We start from the raw sequence: 15,298 nt of genomic DNA on the forward strand, positions 1-15,298 counted from the left end.
TAAAACCGAAAATGACTCCAAAAGTCCATTTTGTTTATCTTTAGTGTCAAAAATGGTCCTTTTATGTACATTCCTTGGATTTCTAGTAACCTTTACATGTTTAATCTTTTCAACATAATACAAAGTTACTTCTAAGAGTTTGTATACAAATATCACCAATATTTGGAAAATATTTCGAATTTTGTGAGGGTTTAGCAAACTTTCATGACATATTCACAACATATAACATGAAAATACACACATACATGCATAAATACTTAGATCTACCACAAAACCAACTTGTATTCTCCCCCAACACATAGTAAAACCGAAAACAAGGGGGTATGAAACTCACCTTGGTGATGGATTCAGTTTTGATGAAGAAATGAAAGAGAATGAAGGTGTTTTCGGCCTTGGAGTGTTCCTTTGGGAAGAGTTTCGAACTTAAGAAGTTCTAGGAAGCTTAAACACGAAATGAAGGTAGTTATGAGAGTAAATCCTTATCACAAAATGGAATAATTCAACTTGAGTTCATATGATCTTACCACAAGTGTGAAGTTTGAAGTGATCTTCTTGAACTAACCCACACATCCACGGTTTTAGAAGAGGAAGAGGGAAAGATTGCTTTGTGTTCTTGAGATAGATATGAGAGGATTTTAGTGAGTTTGAAGTGGAGAAATGAAGGTGATGGTGGGTGCTCTCGGTCGAGATTAAGAAGAGAGAAGAGAGAGAAGAACTTGCCTTGAAGTATGAGAATGCCTAGTTATATGGGAGGTTGATTGCATGGATATCCTCCATGAAATAAGGAGGTGTCACTAATTTCAAATTAATTCAATTTTTTTTATTAAAACCGAGAACGAGTTGAGGGAAATAGAAGAGAAATGTTTGGGCTTGAATTGGATAACAATCGAGATCTTATAGCCTAATAAGAAATCTTTCGGCCCATTGGTCCTACATACAAGTTCTTGGCTCAAATAAGTAAAAGGAATGGGTTTTCGGCCCATTGTGATTAAATAAGTGGGCTTTCGGCCCATGGAAACAAATGAATGATTTTCGGCCCAATAAGGCCCATGAAGAGTCTCATGGCCCAAAATATTATTGTTAAATGAATGTGGGTCCAACTAGGGCCAATTGTGGATTCTTGACCCAAAAGAATCAAGTGTGTGGGTTTACTGGCCCATTAGGCCCAATAAATGTATCCTGATCCATTAAGAGATTTGAACCGGGAAGTTAGGGCTACAAACCCAAAGTTGAGTGAATGTAGCGTCAATGTTTTAAAAACCGGTTTAAACCGGCCGGTCGAACCGGTTGGACCGGGAATCGGGGAAGGAAACGGTTCAACTATCACCGATTTTATGTTTATTTCTGAACCGGATCGAACCGGCCGGTTTTTACAAAAATTCGGTTGAACCGGTTCAATTAAACCAGTTGAACCGGTTAAACTGAATAAAAACACATGAAATTGAAACATTTTGCATAATAAACTTTAGTAGTTTTTTCACATTTATTAAAATTTTTTTGAATAAAAACATATGATAAATGTTATGAAGTTTTTTGATGCATTAATATTCATCTACGACTTTATTTTCTTTTTAATGCACATAGATTGATATAAAACTTATGGTTATGAGTTTATTTTAATGTTTTTAGAATGATTTACAACTTGTTTTCATGTGTATTTTAATGTTTGAACTTATGGACATCATATTCTTGATTTGTGTATGTAGGTATGTGTACGGAAATACTAAAAAAGATGAAAATTATAGAAACCGATTTACTCAGCGGTCGAACCGGTTAAACCGGTTGAACCGGAAACCGGTCACCATACCGGTTCAACTAAAAAACTGGTTTTTAAAACATTGTGTAGCATATTGAATTAGGCTTGGAGCTTGCACAAGTGAGTTTTGATTCGAACTGTCATTTTCGAATGAATAACATGTATAACATCATTCTTGGAGTTATAATATACAACAAGAGTTGATTACACATGGACAAAATTTCCTAGCCCAAAATGCCAGTTGTGACACGTTCGATGCCACTCGATTGCATTATCCTCTGCATATATGTAACATTCATAAAAATATGCCAAATTTAAACTTTTTAAAACATTTCTTAACCAATGATTATTACAAAACTTGTTTTCAAATAGTTCAATGTCAGAGTTGCCCAGAATCAAATCATAAAATATAAGGAGGTACACGATCACGCCTTCGCCTTCCTGTGATCATCAGAAGTACCTGAAACAATAATCGATAAATGTAAGCTTGAAGGCTTAGTGAGTTACCCCCAAAATACCAACGTCATACGATCATAATCATAACATATAAACAAACACATCATGCATAATGAGCCATCAGTCTGACTGGATCGCCTCATTGGCCATCAGTCTATCTGGATCGCTCTCCGAGCCTTTGGCATGTCTGGACCTCCTCTCTGGGCCTTCAGCCTATCCGGACCGCTCGTCGGGCCTTCGGTCTGACTATATGCCCTCCCGGGTCTGCAGTCTATTTGGTCCGCCTTGAGTATCTTGTCCTACAACACAAAGCAGGACCTGCCTTAACCCCATCCCCCAAACTAACAAACATGTGCACATAATATCATACGCTAGCATGCACGTACAGATAGTTATATAGATCTAACGGATCACTAACATGGCAACCATCTTATAACTAGGATACCGATCTAACTGATCAATAACATAACAACCATCTTATAACCAGGATACCGATCTAATAGATCTCTAACATAGTTTCCATCCTATAACCAGGATACCGACCTAGTAGGTCACTAAGCATATCACCATCCTAACTACCATGATGTAAATCAATAAGCATGTCATACAGTAACCCGGATACAAATCCGATAAGGGTCGGCATTGGTGCATTAGACCATGTTGATATAGTGAGGAGAACTCACCTCACAAGTAGCTCGAAGTGATAAAGTCAAACTCCACCAAATGCAGCTCCAAGTCCAACACCTACATCCATCGATGATCCTCTCCCATAAATTCCCAAATTACCAACATACCTCCAAAAGTCAAAACGGGTCAACCCTTGGTCAAAGTCAAAGTCAACGGTCAAAGTCAACATCCCATGTTGACCCAACTCGTCGAGTGCAGCTAGCAACTCGTCAAGTTCCTTAATAACTCAGAAAGTCATAAAACCCTCACTGACTAGCCGAGTTTCCAACCAACTCGTCGAGTCCAAGCGTGTCCAGAAGTCGGGGAAAACCCTTACTGACTCGCCGAGTCCATGCAAAACCCAACCACGGTAAATCTTCATCAGACTCGCCGAGTCGTCTATGCGACTCATCGAGTTCATGTAGTCTATTTCTTATACAGATGTTTTTAAGCCACCCAAAGCTCCATATTGCAGATCCAACCTCCTAGGGCATGTTTTCCACGTAAAGTTGCAAACTTTACGTTCATGCATGGTCCTAAATGCCAAAACTAGACTAAGGGAAAGGTTAACTCAAAGGGAAGGACCCAAGCTTGCCAAATCTCATAACTTTATGGCTAAAGGGACCAAGAGGAGTCCATATCTGAAGTTGCAACTTCAGATCTTGCCCCAATACCTGAAATGACTCCCAAATGTGCTAAAGATGGCCCTAAACCCAAACATGAAGAGATCTAGCTAAAGATAAGCCAAGGTAACGACTTGTTACCTTCAAAATGATGTCAAGATGCAGTAAAGTCAGATCCACGAGCTCCTCTCTGCTCCAAGCTTCTTATACTTCACACATTCTTCACAAAATGCACCACAATCACTCTTTAAGCCTCACAACACTTAAGAACAAGGTTAATAGCGATTAGGGTTTCTTCTAGCCGTCAAGGGGGTGATTAGGGACTGGAGGAAAGGACTTTGGTCCCATACTTTCCTCAAATCATTATTCACACATTAACTTTTTCATGATTCAAAATTTAGCCACAAAGGTTTCAAGAGTTTGTCACTTTTGGTCCATATCATTTACTAAATGTGACCCTTAAAGTTTTTGCCACATTATCGAAACCACAACCAAGTATACATTTTGAAATATATTTCGATAAAATAAACCACAACCAAGTAATGAAAATATAAATGAATGTATTTTTTTTTTCAGTTATGTAAGAAGGTTATGCATGTTACACTTCCAATTTTTTTCTAGTTATGTATGAAGATTATGCATGTTATACTTTCAACATCGATGTACTATGTCTCTTAAGAATGTTATAAAAAATTATGTTTGCATTATTATCATTTTAGAAAACACTATGCCATTTACAAATTTCAATCAAGCCTCCACAGATTTCGCTAAACTTATTCGAACCCACACCAAAAGTGGAAGAGTTATTTATTTATTTATCGGGGGGGGGGGGGGGGGATTATATTTGTATGGATTTCTCATTGTAATATGATTTCTTTTGAAGATGTGACAATGGTGTGCCCTCTCGATTTTTTAGAATACATGCCCCAAAACACGTTTTGATGATAATCATTCCAGTTGATAAACACATAATGAAACTAATCCGTATAAGAAAAGGAATTCACTATAGATCTATTCAAACTAAACTAGATCCTGATAGAATAAGAATGATTTGTTTTAACTAAAACATCATAAATCTGTAACAATAGTTTCAATTATGGGAACCAAAAATTTGATATGATTTCCATTTTAAATCAAAACAAACATTTTTAAATGAACATAGCCGATTTTTGTGAACTTTGCATATGGATAATTATTTTTATATTTAAAAGAATCCATATGTTACTCGTGTAGGAAATTGTTGTAATTCATAGACGAGGAATTAGTTATCGAACTAAAACCTTGTAAAAACTTCTCTATAAAGGATATTGGCAATTAAGTGCCCTAGATTCTTGTGTGTGTACATAAATACATATTACATGTATGTATGTTTATTTGAAGACCTAAAGAAGAAAATAAAATAAAAAATGAGAAATGAAAAATGTAAATGTAAATGTAAAATAAAAAATAAAAAGGCAGGCTTGAGCTGTTCAAGCCGACTTCAATCTCATTATTCCAATAACACCCATCATCTAAACCCATGTTGCACCCCCTTCGTGCAACACAAACCATGGGCAAAACGGTAATTTGGTGTAGAGCCAACGCATCTCCGATCATAACACTGGGGGAGGCGCTGCCATGGCTTCGGATGAACCTTCGATTTTCTTGAGCCCCAAACTCAAGAACACATCTTATAATTATTAGAATCTTTCAGATACGAAAAATAGAAGGTAAATCCCCAAATTTTGCAAAAATAACCTAACCGTAATTTTTCCTAGAAGTCGATTCAGCTTCGTATAAACCCTCGGAGGACAAATTTTGAACGCGATTCGCAGTTACAGCTAAAGGTATTTGTGTGTTCGATCTTGTTTATCGTTTAAATAATTTTGTGTTACCGATTTAGCTTCCGCCTTTCCAAAGATTCTGCTTAATTGATGTTTTTAAGTAGTTTTCTTTTTGCGTCGATTGGGCTTCTAGGGTTTTCAATAGGCAGAGATTTGTGGGGATTAGGTGTACACAACTGTTTAATTGCATGTATTTAATTTGCGAGCACCTAGCTAAATTTGAGATCAGAAGTTTGTATTGTAGTCGGCTTTGATGTACTGACTAGTTCCCTTTTTGTTTTTATGCAATTAAGTCATAACTTCCTTTATTTGTGGGTTTGAGAACGAATATCTACTGGAAATGTATTGATCAGCTTACATAGTTAAGATGATAGATATAGGAAGTATGATTATCATTCATCAATCAAGCTGTTATTTTTTTTGGATTGCCATTAATTAAGCTCAATAGTGAATTAGCGATCAGCCTGTCATTTGAATTAAAAGTTAATGATGTGGAGTTCCATCTGCGTGTGCTGTATCTAACCAACTGCCATTAGCAAATTCATGAAGATCACATATGAACTAGTGATCAAGATTCAAGATTCATGGAATGGATGTATTATGTGCAGGGATTTGTTTCCATGTGCTGTGGCACTACAGTCTTGTCATGCACACCTGTGTTTACAGGTCTTGTAACATACAGAAGACTGTTATAAAAAAATCGATGCAATGGCATCATCTGGTAAATTTGACTTGTCAACTGTTAGCCCGGATAGGCCATTGTACAATTCAGCACAACGTGGGTCCTACACAGCCGCTTCACTGGACAGATCATCAAGCTTCCGTGACAACAACAACATGGAAAATCCAATCCTATCATCTCTCCCAAGCATGTCAAGAAGCACCTCAACCGTGACACAAGTGGATGTAACTAACTTTTTACAATGCTTACGGTTTGACCCAAAGTCAATGGCTGCTGACCATAAGTTTAATCGCCATGGAGATTTTAGAAGACTTGCAAGTGCTGTTCTTGGTTCACCAGATGAGTCACCATCATCCAAAGCCAAGCTCCCTAATTCCTCCCCTGATGATCTCAAACGACTAAAAGCTGGTTTGCGTGAATCCACCATCAAATCCAGGTATCTTTTTTCTTTATCTTTTACCCTTTCATAAGGGATATTGGGTTTTGTTGGGATCAAAGTTGTATAAAGTTTTCAACTTTTTCTATTATCTACACTACCAGGGAAAGAGTGAAGGCCTTCAGTGAGACACTGTCAGTGATCAACAAGTTTTTCCCAAGTATTCCTTCTAGGAAGAGATCACGTGGGCCCGATGGTTTACCTGGTGATCGTTCTACTGGCTTACTCTTGAATCGTGCGCCTATGGGGACACCTAAGATGGGGGCACACACACAAACTCATTCCCTCTCAAATTCGTTTGACTTTGACCAGCAGAAGGTCGAAGAGAGGGGTAAAAACGTCATTCCTAACAAACGAACCAGAACTTCAATGGAGGTGCGACCCAACACTCCTGCTAGATCATCTGGAAATGTAGATAGAGATAAAGAACCATTAAGACTCCCCACCAGTAATGAGGATAGAGCATCATTGCCTATTGTAGCTGATGGTTGGGAAAAGTCAAAAATGAAGAAGAAGCGTACTGGAATAAAAGTTGATGCTTCTCCAAGTCCAAGCTCAGGGTCAACAAAACCTATTGATGGATACAGGGAACCCAAACAAGGAATGCATCCAAGGCATGTTCCTGATGGCATCACACGCTTAAATGATTCCCATGGCTTCAGGTATTAATTCTCATTTTGAAGTTTCTCTTTGGCTTTTTATCAAACACTTGGTGTGCCAAGTCTGATGCATGTTTTGTATAGGCCAGGAGCTGCTAATGGAGTAGCTGGAGGCGGAAAAGCTGATGTCATGCGCCCTTCCATTCCAAGACCTGAGATTGAGAACACATCTCTTCTCCAAAGAGATAGAAGCACCAGTTCAGAGAAGGAAAGGACAAAACGGTCAAATGTACGTGAAGAATTCGCATCTGGTAGTCCCACCTCCACCACAAAGCTCCACACGAATGCTCGAGGTCCAAGATCCGGGTCAAATGTTGTACCTAAATCCTCAGTTTCAATGGGTCAACGTGCAACTAATAATGATTGGGAGTTGACTCATGGTACAGTTACAAACAAGAACCCGGGGGGTCCGTTTGGGTCGGGTAACCGGAAACGGACCCCCGCAACACGGTCATCATCGCCACCTGTCACACAGTGGGCTGAGCGGAGACCACAAAAGATGTCACGTACAGCTAGACGAACCAATTTACTCCCAATTTTACCCACTAATAATAACGATGAAACACCAGGTTTGGACACGAGTGATGTCACTGGTGGTAGTCCAACTGGGCCCTCCAAACGGTTTGCAAGTTCTCCTCAGCAGTTCAAATCAAAAGGCGATCATTTTGCTTCTTCTACTTTGTCAGAAAGTGAAGAGTCTGGGGCTGCTGAAATTAGATCTAGGGATAAGGGTAAGAAGTGTGATGAAGAAGGAAAAAGCGAACAGAATATTCATAAAATGTCAACTTTAGTCTTGCCAACCAGAAAGAATAAGATTGTGAATGGGGAAGATATTGGTGATGGTGTTCGTAGACAAGGGAGAACCGGGGGCCGGGGTTTTGGTTCTGTGCGCGCTGGTGCACCACATGCGGTTGAGAAGATTCGTAATATGGGGACCGCAAAACAACTTAGAACAGCTCGAGTTGGTTTTGATAAGTCTGAAAGGTTGTACATTTGATAATATATATATTTTTTAAAATATATTTTTATTAAATTGTTATTAAAGTTCATTCATGTGGATTTTTCTACAGTAGAACCGGTCGGCCTCCAACTAGGAAGCTTTCTGACCGCAAAGCTTATACGCGTCAGAAACATACCGCGATCAATTCAGCAGCTGATTTTCTTGGTATATGAAATGTTGACTAGTCAACTCATGAGTCATGATTATGTCTATACAGTTTCTCATCTTTTCTGTTCTTTGTTTTTATTTTAGTTGGATCTGATGATGGACATGAAGAGCTTCTGGCTGCAGCTAATGCGGTTATTAATCCTAGTACTGTTCGAAATCCCAATCTCTCCTTTATATATTCTTATTTGAATTTTGATTTTTGAACACAGTTATTTTGAAAAAAAAAATAATACTAATTGATAAATTAATGGTTGCAGATCATGCATTGTCCAGCCCATTCTGGAGGCAGATGGAACCACTGTTTGGTTTTTTATCTGACATGGACATGTTGTATTTAAAGCAACAGGTGATAATCAGTTATTCAGTTAGGCTGCTATTGTGCACATACCCATTTTCTCTTATGCTATCGTGCACGTGACAATTTTTTTATTTATTTATAGGGAAGTATTCAGGCTGCTGTTATAGATAGTGGTGGTGCACTTTCTAATGGAACAGAAAGCAGAAGCCCTGAACATTTTGCAAGTCCAGGGGAGATTCAGATTCCCCTGTGTCAGAGACTTCTTGCTGCTTTAATCTCAGAAGAAGGAAACATTGATGAACATACTTATAATGTTTATGGATCTGGATCTGGATTTGAGTTTGAAACAGACATGGAATCAAATGCGTTCAATCATCGGTCGACTTTCAGTGGTCATAGCCATAGGAATAATAATCATATCATGTCCATACCAGATTCAGGTTTTGATACTTCCTACAATGGTCTGCTTCCAGATCTAGCAATGACACCTGGCAGTGCCACTGCCTTCTCTGAATATCAATATAGTAACATGTCCGTAAATGAAAGACTTCTTATTGAGATTCAGAGTATTGGAATTTATCCAGAGCTAGTGGTAAGTTCTCTCTCTCTCTCTCTTTCTCATCTTATATTTACTCTTTACATCCCTCTAAAATGAGAATTTACATTCAAGATTTTTTTTCTTCTAATTGTTCAGCCTGATTTACCAAAAGGGAATGAAGGCATCAGTGCAGAAATTAGTCGACTTGAAGAAAAACATCACGAACAGGTGGGAATCTTTTTTAGAGTAAAAAAATTGGGAAATATGAGTGATTCATCTCATATAATCTAGTTGTTAAATAAATAGGTTTCCAGGAAGAAAAGTCTGCTTGATAACCTTATGGAGTTCACCAATGAAACAAGAGAGCTTCAAGAAAAGTGAGGATTTGAATCATTTTATTAAAATCACATCAAATTGACTTTTTTGTTTATATATAGATACTAATTTATAACATGTCCACTTATGTGTGTATAGGGAATTTGAACGACATTGTCTGGACAAACTCACTGCAATGGCATACCAAAAGTACATGGTAAGTTAGTTTTTTGCATTAAAATTGTTATTTATAGAAATGGCAAAATCGTGATTTTGATGATGTGGATTATTAATATATTAATTTACCACAACAGAGTTGTTGGGGTCCACATGCGCCCGGGGGAAAAGGCGTGGGTAGCAAAATGGCGAAACAAGCTGCTTTAGGTTTCGTGAGACGAACACTAGACCGATGCCATGAGTTTGAAACAACAGGCAACAGCTGCTTCAATGAGCCTTTATACAAAGAAATGTTCCATAATAGATCTTCACACTTAAACGACACACAAATCGATAACGAATTTGATAAAATATATGCTTCAGGTATTTTCTTTTCTTATTTATTCATAATTATTTCGGATGTGTATTTATTATTTTGATTTATAAATTAGGTGTACAAGTACAAAGCCCTTCGTTGAACAACCACAACCATGACATATATTCTTCTGACACGTTTCATTTACCTGATCAAACTATTGGGAAAGATGATGTATGGTCAAGCAGGGTAAAAAAGAGAGAGTTATATCTAGATGATGTTGTTGCGGGTACTTCTTCTTCTTCCGGAATACCCTCGGGATTTGGAGCCACAATTTTAAACAGTGCAAAAGGAAAGAGGAGTGAGAGGGATAGAGAAGGGAAGGGTAGTGGCGTCATTTCAAGAAACGGGCCCCCCAAAATCGGTCGCCCGGCATCCGTGAAGGGGGAAAGGAAAACGAAAACGAAATTGAAGCAAAAAACAACCGCTTCTCTTAACGGTCCGGTGGGAAGGACGAATTTGCCCTCCGCAGTTGTTAAGTTGGAAAATAGCATAATTGTGAAAGAAAAGGATGAGTATTGTGAGGAGCCACTTGACTTTTCACATCTGCCACTCCCGGAAATGGATGTGCTTGGTGTTGGTGATGATCTTGGTGAACAAGGGCAGGATATAGGGTCATGGTTGAATATCGATGATGATATTTTACAAGATGATGACTTTTTGGGGCTTGAGATTCCAATGGATGATTTGTCGGATTTGAATATGATGGTTTAAACTTTTTCAAAAAATGTTGTATAAAAAACATTTACACAGATGAAAGATGATAAAGTGGTGGTGAGGACACATGGCGGCCCGCGATTGGGTGTGGGACCAGGGATGGATGGATTTTGGTGGTCTATTATTTAAAATATAGTAACTTAGAAGTTTGTAAAAAAATGTTTTGTTTTGTTTTTGGTTTTACTACTACGTATAAGTTTTTAGTTGGTTTCTGGTGTCTCTCACTATATGTTAGGAAAACACGAATTCTGGTTGTAGCATTTAAAGATGAGGGGACAATGCCCCTACCCTACCTGTACATACCAATTATGTTCTTAATAAAAATCAGTTCATTCATATCATAATTCATAAATCACAATACTCAAATCTTATGTTCTTTCTGCCTTCAGACTTTCTCTCCATCATCAAGGTACGCCACTTTCTTTCTTTTATTCTATTTACTTTTTAGAATTTTTTTTCTCAACTATGAAATCTGTGTTGCGGTTTTTGCAGGATTTTGATTAGGAAATGGAGTACCCTAGCAAGGAGGATGGTTAGTTAGTTTGTTACAATATCTTAAAATCCATTTTTGTTGACAACTATTTTGCATGTAATGTTACAATTTATCATTTAAGGAATTCATTTATTTCTAGAATAGTCTGCAGCAGTTTGTATAAAAGATTCAGAATATAATGTTATGTATTCAATCCATAAAAACAACTATTGTTGAAACCATAATCAGATGATTATTTGACTAGAACGAGTAGTTATTGATTATTAAATAATCAGATGATTGAAAGAAATCATAATCATATTATTTAAACAATAAAAACTAATTATATTATAAAGTAATTAGTTTTATAGCTAAAGGGACATGACAAATGGCAGTCCCACTCCCAGGCAAACCGGAAATGGAATATAATGTCTGCTTTTTTGTTTTTATTTTAGTAACTAAATAAATAAGAGAAAGAAGGTTTGGAGCTTTGTGCCAGTGTATATAAAAAAATGACGTAAGAAGGATTTTTCCAATTAACTAAAAAATGAATACAATGGTTGAATTTGAAAAAAAAAAACACTCGAATTAGAAAATGACGTAAGGAGGGTTTTTCGAATTAACTATGTTAATGGTAAAAATAATGTTAATTGTAGAGCATGCTGTATACATGATTTTATTTATGTCTAACCTATTGATAAAAGTTATTAAGACCATGTTGTTCGTAATAAATATTTATTTTAACAAATACTTATTTGTATTATATTTTGTGAATTGCATTCAATAAGTACTACTATTATTATAATTCTTCAAATTTCAACTTATAATAGATGTTTTTCTTTATTATATACTTCAATATAATGACAATACTTGGTTATTTTAACTATATATATATATATATATATATATATACCTATTAATTTTATTTCTGCATATCATAGACATTCTTATGAGATATATTTTATAATTCGAGATGACAATATGAGAAAACAGCTAATTTTTGTTTGTATATGTTAGATTTGATGGATCCATCGATATTTTTTAAAAACAAGAATACAATTGATATGAATAAAAATATATTCTCAGGTTCAAATATATTTCATTTTTAAATATAATATTAATTGTATATGTTAGATTTGATGGATCCATCGATATTTTTAAAAACAAGAATACAATTGATATGAATAAAAATATATTCTTAGGTTCAAATATATTTCATTTTTAAATATAATATTAATACGGACATGAATAAACCAAAAAATAAAATTCTAAAATTTGATTTTCGATTTTCTTTGCTTCCTTCCAAATAACTAACACAACTTGATTTTTTTGTTCCATTTGTTTGTTCTAAAGGGACAAAGCACCAAAGAGAAAAAGAGAGAGTCAATGGATGTTGCCGTACTCTTGCGCGAGTTGATCAATTAATACTGAGAATTTAAGCGTTTCTTGCACTCAGTTCTCTCTCTCGATGGAACTACTTGACTCCTAAATTGGGCGATTTCTGATTTCTGATCCGAAAGAGAAATTAAGAACAATCAGGAATCATCATCAGGCAAACATCCTTCTTTCTTCTGTTGATTTCCTCTTCAAAGAATTGTTACACAGGTGTTCCTTAATTCAAATTGGCGTTTTTTTGTCAGTTGGTTTCGTTCTTGCTGACTTCGCTCAACATCTCTATGATCATCAAAACCGATTTGAGTATCTTGAATTTTGGATTGGCCTACTGATTTGTTTTACTGATTTCGTATGATGTTTCTCAAAATAATTCCCGATTTGTTTTTTGTTAGCTTGTTAATATATCTACGTTGATCTTGAACGTTGAAGTTTGATCATTTGTCAAAACTACATATTTCGTTAGGAGGATCAACATCCGTCTTTAAGAGCATCACCATATCATCACTTTTGCTTTCAGTCGTATATGCTTCAACCAAATACCTAGAGGACTAACCGACTTAATTCTGCAGTTTCAATCGAAAATTTACCAGATAACTTGGAGTTAGTTATGTGCTTTTTTGAATGGTTGAATTCATGGACACTATTTTCTTGAGATTTACATTAGAGAAATGCATCTTCTTAGTGTTTTTAATCTGGCTATGGCTAACTTTTAATTACTTGATTTACTTCCATGAACTGTTGATAAAATTCTCTGTGGGATACAATCGTGCTAGAATTGGGTATAGCGTGATTATCATATTGGACTAAATTTTGGATCATTTGTTGATCATACAAATCAGGTGGAGGGAGAAGTTGGTGGCAAGCAGCCTGAAACCATTAACAAGTGCAAATGGATCAGAGTAATCAATCTGAACTTTTTGGATGTCATGTACACTTCAACAAATAAAGATAGGAATGTTGTGGGTGTCAACATAACTTGAAATATTTATAATCATACCAATAGATAGAAGATATGTTGATTATCACCTAGTTTTGAAATGGAGCACTTAAATCTAATACCAATGATAATAAAACGGAACTTTCTTGCTTCACAGATGCTTCTATGGAAGAAGGAAAGGTTTCAAAATATGGGCTTGAATTCATGAAATCAGTTTCAGATAAGAATCTTGATCTTTTGAGGCCCTCAGCTCGCTGTTTCTCAATGTTTAAAGGTAAAAAAAACAACCTTTTCAATTAGGCAATTCACCAATCTCCATTCCATCAAAAATCATGACACCACAAAACAAAACGAAATTGTTAAATTACCAAAATGAGAAAAATGTTGATGCAGCAGGCTTTACAACAAACAGTGACAATGACAAATATACCCTCATTAGAGATGATGCAGATGACTTCCAACAAGGGATTTATGACAAACCTCTTCCTTGCTTTGGCTGTGGAGTTGGATGGTTTTCGCAAGTATCCTTTGTTTTTTCAGCTTTTGCACAATCAACTACCCTACCCTACCCTACCCTAGTTCTCATGATTATTAGGTTATGTCTTTTTTCAGTTTCCTACTAGGGTTTGCATTTCCATTGATGTGGTACTATGCTACATTTCTCTATTTTGGAAACTACTATAAGAGAGATCCTAGGGAACGCGCTGGTCTTGCTGCTTCTGCAATTGCGGTTAGTTCTTGACTTCTTGAATCAAGGGTAAAACCGTAAAATCACACTGCCTCCAAAACGAAGGAAGATGATGCCCAGACTAATATATTTTTTGATTGCAGGCAATGGGGTTTTCTGTTATTGTGTTGATCATAGGAGCAATCCTATTGTTCTAAATGCACATTTTGATCCTTTTTGGAGACAACTTGTTGAACATAACTATAAAATTGTAGCTTAATTTTACAATTCCGATACCCAAACATGTACACAGTCTTATGAGGTTAGAAAAGCTTATCGAATGTTCAAAATTATATTTTATGATATATATTTTATTTATATATATAATGTATATATATGAAACATGGAGTCGTTACCCTTTGATACCGAAACATGTTATACAAACTGTTGAAAGTTGTCTCTCGTGAATCTTGAACCTTTAAACCACATTCAAAGGCTTTGTTAGATTTTAGTAAAAAAAAAAGATTTATGTTCTTGAAATTTCAGAGCTGTCATCGGTTTTGAACATTTTCTTGGAATTTTGGATTTTTTTCTGTTCTTAGTCGATATACAAAATCCAAATTCCGAAATATACTTTATTGCCACGGAATGTACTTTTGATGTGAGAAAGTTAGTCGGAACAAATTTTATATAGTCCGAAATGTCTCACTTAGACAAGACGGTTATATTTTTTTTTATCTTTTTTAAATTTATTAAAAGTTTGTTATAAAGAAAATACGATAACATTTTTTATGGTTATTTATTATTTTTTTTATTTTCTCTTTATCAAAAGTGTATTTGGAGTATTTTAACGGGTTACAGTAGACTGTCAAGATTGTGATCGTACTTAAAATCATTTTGTGTGTTGCAAGATCGTGATCGTATGATCGAATTGGGATCACAAGATACTATCAAAATGAAGGTTTTGGGATGTGCACTATGTTGGGAAATCTAGGGTTTATGGTGGAGATCTGGATACCAACTTGGATCGTGATATCACTTTCCGAACTGATATTTCTACCCTATGCCTGGGTTACAAGAAATTCAGCCTAGGATAATCCAAGTGGACACTTACATTTCTAGGCACAGAAGACGTAAGCCAATATGCTAGAGGATTCT

General features: G+C 36.1%; 2 protein-coding genes across 7 annotated transcripts; both read left to right on the forward strand.

Annotated features, from left to right (window-relative positions):
• The first annotated feature begins 5,011 nt into the window (after window positions 1–5,011).
• On the forward strand, window positions 5,012–11,013 carry LOC145129454 (uncharacterized). Its single transcript, XM_079064179.1, has 13 exons — window positions 5,012–5,327; window positions 5,933–6,442; window positions 6,547–7,104; window positions 7,186–8,085; window positions 8,172–8,266; window positions 8,354–8,413; window positions 8,527–8,615; window positions 8,710–9,159; window positions 9,262–9,333; window positions 9,412–9,482; window positions 9,580–9,637; window positions 9,735–9,960; window positions 10,029–11,013. The coding sequence occupies exons 2-13, from the start codon at window positions 6,033–6,035 to the stop codon at window positions 10,664–10,666; spliced, it is 3,627 nt and encodes a 1,208-aa protein (XP_078920305.1). The 5' UTR covers window positions 5,012–5,327; window positions 5,933–6,032; the 3' UTR covers window positions 10,667–11,013.
• A 1,438-nt stretch (window positions 11,014–12,451) lies between these two features.
• Window positions 12,452–14,505, forward strand: LOC145128269 (uncharacterized). Of its 6 annotated transcripts, none has more exons than XM_079063074.1 (6): window positions 12,452–12,693; window positions 13,376–13,495; window positions 13,631–13,747; window positions 13,867–13,990; window positions 14,086–14,203; window positions 14,305–14,505. In XM_079063074.1, exons 3-6 carry the CDS (start codon window positions 13,639–13,641, stop codon window positions 14,356–14,358), a joined length of 405 nt encoding a protein of 134 aa, XP_078919200.1. In that variant the 5' UTR covers window positions 12,452–12,693; window positions 13,376–13,495; window positions 13,631–13,638; the 3' UTR covers window positions 14,359–14,505. The 6 variants fall into 6 exon arrangements, with proteins under 6 accessions (XP_078919200.1, XP_078919202.1, XP_078919198.1 ...); XM_079063072.1 differs by having other exon boundaries at window positions 12,455–12,746; window positions 13,376–13,435; XM_079063075.1 differs by having other exon boundaries at window positions 12,455–12,693; window positions 13,376–13,435; window positions 13,913–13,994.
• Window positions 14,506–15,298: the final 793 nt, after the last annotated feature.

Source organism: Lactuca virosa, chromosome 8 (assembly GCF_052849685.1).
Source record: "Lactuca virosa cultivar CGN04683 chromosome 8, Lactuca_virosa_CGN04683_v6, whole genome shotgun sequence".
NCBI classification, from domain to species: domain Eukaryota; kingdom Viridiplantae; phylum Streptophyta; class Magnoliopsida; order Asterales; family Asteraceae; genus Lactuca; species Lactuca virosa.

What these genes read in the sequence shown, in the direction of transcription:
- LOC145129454 (XM_079064179.1), top strand. Translation starts at nt 6,033, where the DNA reads ATGGCATCATCTGGTAAATTTGACTTGTCAACTGTTAGCCCGGATAGG. An exon ending in GGTTTTGATAAGTCTGAAAG is followed by an intron (nt 8,086 to 8,171) that starts GTTGTACATTTG and finishes ATTTTTCTACAG; the next exon opens with TAGAACCGGTCGGCCTCCAA. An exon ending in AAGAAAAACATCACGAACAG is followed by an intron (nt 9,334 to 9,411) that starts GTGGGAATCTTT and finishes TTAAATAAATAG; the next exon opens with GTTTCCAGGAAGAAAAGTCT.
- LOC145128269 (XM_079063072.1), top strand. An exon ending in TGTGGAGTTGGATGGTTTTC is followed by an intron (nt 13,991 to 14,085) that starts GCAAGTATCCTT and finishes GTCTTTTTTCAG; the next exon opens with TTTCCTACTAGGGTTTGCAT. An exon ending in TTGCTGCTTCTGCAATTGCG is followed by an intron (nt 14,204 to 14,304) that starts GTTAGTTCTTGA and finishes TTTTGATTGCAG; the next exon opens with GCAATGGGGTTTTCTGTTAT.